This window comes from Antedon mediterranea, chromosome 7 (genome assembly GCF_964355755.1).
Source record: "Antedon mediterranea chromosome 7, ecAntMedi1.1, whole genome shotgun sequence".
Classification (NCBI taxonomy): Eukaryota; Metazoa; Echinodermata; class Crinoidea; order Comatulida; family Antedonidae; genus Antedon; species Antedon mediterranea.
The window spans coordinates 20,924,740-20,936,323 of NC_092676.1; the positions used below are offsets into that span (position 1 = coordinate 20,924,740).

Sequence of the window (11,584 nt, forward strand, 5' to 3'; positions counted from 1 at the left end):
GATGTTACTCAATTTACATTTAACTATTATTGTTGTTTTAAATATTTGAAATTGTGTATTTGTGATGTTTGTTTTCCACAACATTTAATGACAATACCATAATTCAACAAATACATATATCCTAACAGGTTTTTTTTTAAACAATTATTAAATTAATAACAAAAAAGACTTTTGAACCTTACGTTTGGTTGGCTTCTTGCCACACCAATGTATAATAGCCGCAAGTGTTTATTAACCAGTTCTATTGTTTCCTTTTCCGTGATCTTTTTACCGGGTCATAAACAGTACTTTCTTTGGTTGAATCTTATATTATAATTATTATTAATGGTGAGGGTGTTGGTGGAGAAGTCTATAGACATACTGTAGGAACTATGATAATATACTAAAAATTGCCGCAGTGAATGCTACTAGCAGATGATCTACTAGGCCTACTGTGAACATACAAATGTCCTCAAACCTAATCAACTAATCAAGCATGCTTAAAGATAGCGGAAAGGGGCATCGGATTGCATAATCCATGCCCAAAAATTGGCTGTCTGGAGGTCCAGCGTTTTAGTGGAAAACAAACTCCAAAAATAGGTTCTGATTCTATTTGTCAAACTATTTATAAAGTTTAAAATATATTAATCATAATCATAAAGTTTCTCAGTTTTTCTGAGTTACAAAAAAAATTATATTATATAAACTATCATATTTATTAGTGAACCCAGTGGTCTATAAAGCTCTGTCTACAATATCAAATTTTATCTGACAAAAAACTGTGTGATGTGCCCATATACGGCCATAAACGGCCATAATGATGTTGTATCACTACCATATTTGCATATTTGGCCTTATTTCGTGTTCCCAAATATGGTAGTGATATGCCCAAATATGGTGGTGATACAACATCATCATCCCCATATATGGATACATCACACATTTTTTTGTCAAACTAGTAGACAGAGTTTTAAAACTAGATGTTGAATGTGACATAGAAGTGATGCCATCAGAACATGTTCTCTTGTGACCGCTGTATATCTGTAGCGTAATTATATTTGACCAATGTAGCCACATTGAGCTTTGATTCTGTTGAAGTTCACGATGTGGAAATCGTGTTATTTTATTTATTATTTATTTATCTATATATAAATTTACGTAAGGGCAAAATTCGGTAAATCGCGCCTTACTTCTATAATTTTTACTCGATGGTATATAAAGTTGGTTCGTACTTTCGGTACTGATTTTAACCACCTGATGTAACCCTGTTTACTAATTAAATTTAGTTAGATAATTAGTTATTGACGATTAAAACGAATTTAGGTTCTAAGATTTGCCCCAAATAGGGGTGTTTTCCGATCGTGGTATACACTGTATAATGGATGTCCGTCTTGAAAAATACCCGCCACAAAAATGCGAGGAGGCTTCGCATTTTCCTATCTCCTCCTACGATAATTGTTTTTAATAGCTGAAAACCGGTTGAACAGCTAGAGTACACCATCATAATGTTGAAGACAGGCCGATTTTCTTTAAAAAATACTATTTTGATAGATTTAATATACGATTATACAAATCTATTGATTTGCGATGAATGGAACATCCCAATCTCTCAGTCTGCCAGAGTTTGGTTTAACACAAGTACTGTAGGTAAATTTATGAGCCCTTGGTTTAACACATACGGTAGGTAAATATATGGGCCCTTTGAGAATAAACTTGTGAGATTGTGGATAGGCTCTACTGTTAGATATATAAACACATTATTATATACAAATAAACTTTATACTGACAGTTCTTTCTCAACGTTTGTATTAATTAATAATTACCAAATATAAACGTCGTAGTGGTGTATCGTGACATGGTACTTTAATATTTCAATCGATTATGACAGTGACAGTTTTAACTAAACTAAATAAAGAATGTTCTCTAATATAATTAGGAATCTCTTGCCATACACGGGGAAAATTAGTGTACAATGAATATTTAAAAGAAATAAATAAATAAATAAAATAAAAAAAGTATTAAATCGCAAATGTTTTACTGTATTTAGAGGTATATTATTTATAGGCCTATAAAACATGAAAAAAATATTTCGTTACTGAGTGGATAAAGAATATATTTAAAAATTGTTCCTCTTTGTACCTATCCGCTTTCCCATCCCTCAACCCTAATGTTACATACAAAACACAAATTGGGTTTCTTTAAATGAGTCCAAATCAAAAACTTGGACTCATTTTGTGATAAGTTTCTCCTTCGGAAGTAATTCCCAGGGTGCTAATTTTAGTTGACTACATAAATCATCGTGTCTATTTATTTGTTTCTGTAAACGACAATGTATAGGCCTATAGTCCTGCGGTACGTACATTTGAAATCGCCAGTTTTGTTACGCTGAAATTACTGTGTATTCGAGAACCATCTGTGGGAACGACCTAGATGGTACGCGAGCGAAGCGAACGTACCATCTAGTTTTATTAATTTTAGCAACATTAAAACAATACATAAACCTTGAGTGTGCCAAGGAGTGGCAAAAGAGGTCAAAGGACCACTGTCGCCATAAGGCGTGCCACACCACCAACATTTCTCATAAGAATTTTGCATATCTTTCTAATATGCATTAATTTAATTCTTATTTATTTATATGATATTTTTCTTTATTAATTGAGAGTCACACAACCAAAAATCAGATCATAACAGATGGTTTGATATCATTATGTAGGAGTTATTTTTGTCTATCATTTGCAGTTGGTCAAATGCTTTAACAATTAAAACATATTAATGTGATGTTTTCACTTTGTCACCTCATTGGTATTACCAACTGTTATTATTCCTTTCTGATACTATACGTTTTCGAACTTTTTTTTTCAGTTGTCTTGGGTCAATTTGTTTGGTTTATTAGGCTTTTTCCTGGTTTATTTAACAATAACATTTTCTTTCTTTTTAAACTTGTGTTAAACAGCGCATAGCTGTGAGTGAGCGTAATGAGTGAGTGGCCGAGCGGTTAAGACAGTGGAACCGTAATTACGTAGCCATAACATCGGCAGGGGTTCGAGGCTCACTCACTCCATGGTTCTGGTGGTAGAACGAGTCTTCTCGGATAAGGACTATAAACCGTAGGTCCAGTGTACACATCTAGCTCGTGTGCACTTTAAAGAACCTAGTACATCTTTCGAGACGAGTAGGGGGTTACCCCGGTGTATTAGTACATCACAGCCACTGATCACCAACTGGGCCCTCTGGGAGACCAGTCTTTGACTGAAGAGGTTACTCAGTATAAATATAAATTTCATTCATTCATTCATAGAGACTATTTGTATTTTGTACTACCGTATACAAATTTTAAACCATTTACTGCAAATGTGTATTGTATATAACTCAAGATGCTAATCTACAGTATATACTGATTCTTTATACTTTCCAATGTGATAAGCTGCCATCTTCTATAGTTCCTCGTTCAGGGAGCCACTCCTTATATGGTATATAATCGACTGTCCCGTCAGTCGGGACTTTTACATGGCTATTTTGGTTTTGGTCTTGGCTATTTTCTGAGTTTGGCCTAAGAGAAGTCTCACCTATCCTTTATCCTACATCTCAACAAAAACACTACCAGTGCTTAATTTTGTGTCACATTATGTTGTGTGATATAAGGTGACCCACTACAGTATTTCTTAATTAAAAGCCCTCCCACTTTATAATTAGGGTTAAAATGCCTGTATTTAATACTTAAAAAATCAACTATTTACCACTCAATAAGATTAAACAATTATACAGTAAATCCTCTTAAATTATTTTTCAATAAAAATCATAGATCACTGCGACAAGATGCCTTTTGTTACTCTGCATCCCTGATTACAATTTGTCATTTGAACTCGTAAGTTGTGGACTAGTTAATCAAGCACATTGGTAATATCTAGGCCTAGGTCATAATAAATAATAAATAAGTATTTATGATATATTGCTTAATTTTTTTAATGATATTTTTAATATTTATGTAAATTTTGTGCTAAATTACATTACACCATTTAGTTTGTCATTTCAACACATTGTTATCCTCTTATTACTTCATAAAATTTTATCATTATTTGGTTTAATTTATTTAATGTAAATTTGTACTAAATAACAATGCACAATTAATTTTAATTTCGAAACAGTAGGAAATTTATCTTCTCTCATCGCGTATGTTTTGATTTTATTTGTCAACCTGTTGCAAGTACTTTGACCGAGTGTATTCCTTAAGTTTCTTAATATTTGCAACGCAATAGTCCAATTGCGGTACTCCAATGAAAGGTATATTTCCATGACAATCAATTATATAAAGTACACTAACATTGATTACTTTCCAAGTGATTTGAAAAATTGTTTACTGATGTCGTACTTCCAGACAACAGTTAATAGTAAATAATTCAACTTTTTAATTTGTCTGATTTGTTTGGCTTCTACACTAATTCTACACTTATTTGTGCCTTCCATGGCTATCTCCTATGGAGTATGGTTGTCGCATTTATTTTTTTTAGAATATTACTATTATTATTTTGGTAAGGTAACCCAACTTAGTGAGGATACATAGCAACAACAGACCCATATAGCAAGGGTAGGCCCATCAACCATAGACAAATTAAGTTAAGTTTAAGTTACTGCTATATAATCTATAAGAGCATTATTAATTTGATTTGTTACAGTTGAGAAATATATTGTTTTTTTTTTCTTCGTAGGTAAAATTTAAATATGAACCGAACCTATATATTTTACGTGATCTACCGCCCAAGGTTTTCTGAATTAACAATGCATAATGGAAATACTAGGCTTATGCCGCTTTAGTACTATACATTTAACAAAGCCGGTTTCAGTGTAAATTGTGTATACTACTCAATTACAATAATGTGTATACAGTACTTGTGTATGGTATAATAGAACTGAATACTCAAATCATACTAATATAACATTGAGCAATCTGTTTCTTTCTGATATAATATGTAATAACTTGGATAAAAATCAAAAGTGAAATTAGGAATGATTTTATAATCAGTTATTTAGCAGACAGACACATTGTTGTGACTACCCTAATTAATATTCAATTGAAATTACAACCATACCAATAGTTGCTGTTATTCTTTCATATTGATGATATACTAAGCGACTATTGCTATTGAGTCTAACAGTCATTCTTTGAATGGTCAGAAACATATGAGCATGCATAGAATGACTTTTTGACTTGGCAGCTTTGTGGTGCGTCATGAAAATAAAGGTGAATAAATTAGGAGTTTGCTTACCAATTTTTACCACAATTTTTTATGTGTCCGGATTGAATTTTATATTTCAATTTTTGTTAATACGTTACTAATTAATTTTAAATAAAAAAAAAATTAAAAAATAATATTAGCTGCAATCCAATTCATTTTGAAAACCCCTGACAAATTGTTTGTTATCCAATGTTAAATACAATACAGTAAAAAAGTTTAAATGAAATTATACAATGTATGTTTTTGTCTATTGTTTTAAAAATTCACATTAGCTGTTCAAATTCAAAATCTTAAACCTCAGTGTTTGGTTTTCTAAACATTGTAATATTCTTTCCACAGATTTTTTATATATAATTTTATTCAGCTTTATCTAGATTTTTAAAGCTATAAACATAACATTCTGAAATGGAATGAATTTATGGATTAATTTTGATTGACATATGTTCCAATTAGTAGTGGTCTTGACATAATTTTTTGCCTTGCAACACACTTTTGAATTGTTTCTTTTCTAGTAAAAGATCTAGGAAACAAGGTTATGTGGATTTATGTATGACCTTCATCCACACCTCAGATAGAATACACAAGCAATAAAAACTTGCAAAGTCACTTTTCTTTTTTCTCAGGTGTACACTAATCCATGTACAATAACAAATAGTGTTTAGCAGCATATTAGCCCCTCTTCAGTTACTACTAGATTTCAGTGATGGTTGTTTTGTAAATGTTTGCCTTTAAATCTGACCATTAACACTATTTTGTAGAACTGTTGTATACCAAGGCTTATGTTTCTATTGGATCTATTGTATTGGACTGTTAAAGTCACTTAACAGCTTAGTTTAGACTCATGCTAACATTTATTAGACTTTTGTATCATTTGAATATTTGGAACAAAATTAAATGAGTAAAAGTATTAAAATAGTTATCGTTATATTATGAACTGTAGGCCTTATGCTAAAAAATAAATATAAAAACATTTTAAAGAAAGCAAAATTTAAATTCCTTTAGTTCAAAAAGTATTAAAATAGTTCTTGTTATATTATTAACTGTACTAACATTTAAAGGATACAAAATTCTTGGGAAAATATAATTTCTGTTTTTATTGAACTTAAAATCACATGTATTCAATGGTTTTTTGGTTAGTTTGAATCATGTGTACCCAGTGATGATCATGTTGCTTTTTATTTTGAAAATGAAACAGTGTACAATACCTAGACAGGATTTTTATCGTGTGATACCCCTGTCTAAGTTATGGTTTCATTTTCTTAAGTACAGTGCGTTCAAAAGAAATATATATTATAATAGTATTTTGTATTTCCTAGTATCGTACCAAAGTTTCATGCCAGATTTACAATTGGTATATTATGGTTAGACATAATGAACATAGCTTTTTTGTAAGCTTTTAAGAATTGGTAGAAAATACTGTTTGTGTCTGTTTGTATAACCGCATTATAGAAAAATTGTTCAAAACATTTTGTGGTAATCGCGTAATACAGAACATATAATCTGTTTTATTATTATAATTGTAACCAGGGCGTATTTGTGTTTTTAGTGCATTCTATGTTTCACCTTTTGTTGTTGCACATTTTGGATACATGACGCTTGATATGCGTGTCAATTCCAATACATACAGTAGTTTCATTGGGGCTACAAAGGAATCAGCGCACCAAGCAAACTAGCAGTAAAGTCTTATTTTTTTAAATGGAAAACCACTGTTTTTCGCAATATTATGTTGCAGGTGTGATTGCTGTATATTGGTATTGATTTTACTGGATAGTTGTTGGCCTATTTCATTTCACTGCTGAATGTAGGTCTCTCCATCAATCTTATATTGTGTGAAGTCTCTTCTGAGCCCATTGGATGATAAAACACAATTTAACAGTAAGCAGTCATACAACCATGTCACACATTTTCACTTCATATTAAAAATCACAAAAAAATCACAAGCAATATTACGTTTCTGTATATTTATTGTCTTCTTCTTCTTTGGCACTATTCTGCTATATATTTCTACATTTGCATGAAATGGAACTTTAAGCCTACCCTTTATATTAGCAATAAAATGTTCATTGAACATACACATTACAACTTAGTTGTAAATCTGCGAAACACATGTTTCATTTTTTTCAATACCTTAAAGTACTTAATCTTAATTCTCTTAAACTTACTTAAAATATCTGAGAATTTTACTTGCATAAAGAATCCTAAAAAGTCTTTTTGTACATTTTTCTTAAAATTCTTTAAAAAAGTTTATAAATAGTAATTACTGTAATTTATCAGTAAACAATATAACAAATTCATGTTATTAAATGCGGTTTAAAGTTGCTTTTTATATCCTTAAACGCGTAACAAATCAGCCCTCTGGCTGTACTCTTAATGATCTTACATAACTTGTAAGATTTAGCATTTTTAACAAAGCATAAATATAGCAAAGCAACGTATACAACTAACAAATGTGTTCCTAAGCGTTAATAGGCCATTTTCTTAGGTCTGCTACGACCATGTCCAAAATTTGAATACATATATATGAATTTATAACCAAAAAAAAAATATTGAACATAAAATATATAACTTTAATTTCTTATTTACATTATTAATCTCAACACATACTGTGTGAGATTATTTCAAAATAATTTACAAGTATATACAAATATAATTTGATTATTGATATCAAAAATTTACATAAATCATCGAGTGATCAAAATTTGATCATGTGAAAAATATAATCTGTGAGTCTTATATTACAAGTCCATAATCAATTTTGTATTTTTTTAGCATGGCTGAACAAACTGGTAGACAAGTCGTTGCGATACTTCAGTTTTTTTCATGATTGATTTCTTGTAGTATTGTCGAATTGATCGGCTAAGTTTGTCGTAGTTCATTGCTGGTCTGTTTTTACGCATTCCCCAGAGACGAGCGACCTCAACTGAATCTTCAATTTTGAAAATTCCTGAATAAAATATAAGAAAAGCAAGCATTTAGTATATATATTCTCAATTTTTCCGTATAAGTGGTTAGTGATAGGTATTTCTGTAGACATGAATGGATTTGGTCTCAAGGTAAATTTGAAATTGAATTTTAATAGGAGAAGTATCTGAGATACTTATAATTTTATCATTAAATTATTACAAGGAGATCTAAGTTCTGCTAGGACTGTATTGTATATGAATTTAAAAAATGTTATATCAAAAACAAATTACCTTCAGCTCTGTTTAGCCATCTGATGCAATAACTGTACGAATCTGGTTGAAGCAAGAGTTCCTTGAGAAACTGCCATAGGTGAATTCCTCCTTTGTGGTTTGGAGTCATGGAAGTGTTTGGACCAGAAGCAGTTGGTGATGGAAGAGATATTTCATCTGTAAGAAGTAACATAATATATTAAGCAACGATGAATTATTATTCCAAAATCTAATCTAAATGATGCATCTTTTTAAATCATAAAACTGATCGGATTTGTTTTTCTAAGAGATACTGCCGGTTCCATTTTTTAGAGATAGGTAGTAATATATTTATTGAAAAAGTTCGAATTTACTAATTTACATGGTACCAAAACTTGGAAACTTAAAAAAAAATGAAACTTACCATCACTGTTTGATCCGATACTTGTGTTGTCACTTGGGTGTGGAAACATATGGTCCATATATGTGTCTTCTTGTTTGATTTCTGGCTGAATAAATTGCATTTGTTGCATTTGTGGACTTGGATACATTTTGGCAGCTAGAAATGGAATAAAGTACAGTGTAATTAATATTTGTAAGTTAATAATATAATTTAAAATTCGTCGTGATTTTAAATTCTTAAAATTGATCTCTATTGTTTTGGCATCTGAAAAGTTTAAGAGGAGATATTTACCTGTTTTCCAAATGTCGAGATGAGCAAACAGAATATCACCACATCTTGGGTCAATTTGTCGGAAGTTTAAGTCTGTTAACATACACAGTTGGAACCCATTCATTGCAAAGCACTCCATGCTCGTTGGCTGCATACCATAATGATGGAATGTCCATAGGATCCACTTCTCAACTTGTTCATGTGTCCAGAACTGTGGATCTATACAAGGAAAAACAATTTTATGAATATTTAATTATTGTTGTATTATTCTGTAGTGAATTAAATATTTAGTCCCATTAAAAACAAACTTGTTTTAGTCGTGAAATTTGGAGAATTAAAAATCAAAACTTACCTTGTGGAATATTAAGATACTGACAGGCGACTGTGATATCTTTCATAACTTCTTTCACAATAAGTTGCTGCACTTGATCCATACTTTCGTTTTCGTACGAGTTTGGGCTATCAAACATCGACTGTTCAACACTAACTGGTGATTCTGACGATCTATCTAATTCTTGTTGTTGTGGAGTACCATAAGCAAACGGATTCTGAGCAAACATATGCGGCGAGTCCACGAATCCTTGGCTACGGTTGTAGTTGTTACTGATGTCTAAAAACGACTTATCCTGAGTAGAAAAAAAGATTTCAATCGTGAAAACACAGATATTTTTTTGTGAATAAATCTAAGTACGTTCTTTGTTCTGTAATCGCTGCTTAAAAATGGAAGCTACAAGAGAGGAAACGCTGTATACAGGAAGTAAGCTATACGTGTACAAGGTTACTGTTCTTAAGCACTTCCTCATACGACTAATGGATACAGCTCACTAACCATGTTTTCAATGCGAAGATTTATGGAAAATCAACACAAGAGTACCACTCGTTATCAAAATATAAACTAAAACATATTTCAAATTGCATTTATTAACAACCGAACTACAAATTATTGCGCGAAAATCGCGCTAACTGTAAAGTTAATCATCACCATAATCCAGCCTTATCATTATCACGCTAAATATTTTTCTTTATAATGATAGATTTAACAAGAAAGTTAAGTAATGGTCTTTAATCGTATGTTGAAAATTAATAATATATCGTGACCTCACATATAAGCAGTGAGTCATCAGTCGTGCCTGTGATTGGTCAGATGTGTTCAGGTATTGACAGAAAGGGGAAGTCCCGGTTTCTCCCTGAGCTACTCGAATACATGCCGTGTTGTTATTCTCAACGATAAGTACCATCAACGAATAGTGGTACCATATTTATGTTCAAGTGTTTACACTCTGTACTTTTAATTAAGATGATATGTAGTCTGAGTGAGTTGGACAAAACTCAATATAAATTATCAAATTAATTTTGTAAACATGAGTGTTTTAGATGTTTGAACTCTAATTAAAAGAATGTTTAAGAGTCTTACCTGTTCTTGTTGAAAGCTTGAAATTGGGTTTAATAGGCAAACTTCTCCCATCTTTTCTTGGTTTGGTTTGTTGAAAACTGAAAAAAAAAAACCAATTGTTAAACAATACGTAAATAAAGTAATGAAATGAAGTATAGTTAAAATGAATATTTCATTAAATAAAATAAGTAGTCAATTATTTTTATAAGATTATAAAAATAATTGATCTGATTCTCCAGGACCCACAACGTGGGTTTCGTTGATGACCCCTCGATGGGTTATATTTCCCTGGTACGTCGTCAGTGAATACTAAACATCAGTTTCAAAATAGCTTACTTTGTGATTGTTGTTGAGATTCCAGCGTTGGCGTAAAGAAGCCTAGTAAATATAAAATAAATGTTAAGTTCAGTAAGTCCTAGTCTGTTGTTAACCCGCTACAAGTTTTGGTTGTGAATGGTATAATTAAAAGATGCATTCCACTTTATGACTTACAGCGAGCTGACGTCATTGACCCGCCTTCTTCATTTCAATTCGATCTCGCGATGTGACGTCAATCGAGAGATTCAGTCAGTGACTGTTTTTCTGAATTCATGAATTATTCATTAAATTTGGAACACAGTGGCACAAGTTTACCAAGCTAAGATTCATTACTGTTTGTTTATAGTTTTCGTGGTCTGCTTACGTTCGAAATAAACATTAATTGTAGGAATCAATTTGAATGTTAGTATGAAGCTGACTATAGTTACTTAGCCTATATTGATTTTAATTCAGTTTAAAAAGTGCAAAATAACGTCACAGCACAAGAAAATGTACCGGGCACACACAGTCCAATCAGCCAATGAAAACATACATTACGTCATATCTACTTTTAGGCATGATGAAAACGTGTTCAACCAATTGTCGAATGGTGAATCTTCTGGTGTTTCCATAGGAATTGCCGCGGTCAACGACTCGAGCGAAGACTGTAAAACAGTATTCTGGCATTTCGCCATGTTATTATTTTGATATAGCCTAAACCTATAGCGCCTTGCTTTCACCAAATTAACAAGTGTAAGACTAAACATTAATATTATGTTCAGTGAACTACCATGAGTGAACGAGCAGCGTTTGACCCTGGCTTAAATGATTCATGACTTTTACTTTTCAAAAAGGC

At 31.6% G+C, this 11,584-nt stretch overlaps 1 protein-coding gene across 1 annotated transcript; it reads right to left on the minus strand.

Moving 5' to 3' along the window:
* Positions 1-7,159: 7,159 nt before the first annotated feature.
* On the minus strand, positions 7,160-10,897 carry LOC140054607 (SAM pointed domain-containing Ets transcription factor-like). The gene is made up of 7 exons (XM_072099665.1): positions 10,768-10,897; positions 10,453-10,529; positions 9,391-9,664; positions 9,060-9,257; positions 8,790-8,924; positions 8,408-8,563; positions 7,160-8,157 (listed from the first exon to the last, which is right to left on the minus strand). Exons 2-7 carry the CDS (start codon positions 10,501-10,503, stop codon positions 7,979-7,981), a joined length of 993 nt encoding a protein of 330 aa, XP_071955766.1. The 5' UTR covers positions 10,504-10,529; positions 10,768-10,897; the 3' UTR covers positions 7,160-7,978.
* Between the last annotated feature and the right edge of the window lie 687 nt (positions 10,898-11,584).

Coding starts and splice junctions, on each gene's coding strand:
- LOC140054607 (XM_072099665.1), bottom strand. CDS start 10,503: ATGGGAGAAGTTTGCCTATTAAACCCAATTTCAAGCTTTCAACAAGAA. Junction 9,665..10,452: donor CAAGCTTTCAACAAGAACAG/GTAAGACTCTTA, acceptor TTTTCTACTCAG/GATAAGTCGTTTTTAGACAT. Junction 8,925..9,059: donor TCTCGACATTTGGAAAACAG/GTAAATATCTCC, acceptor TTCCATTTCTAG/CTGCCAAAATGTATCCAAGT.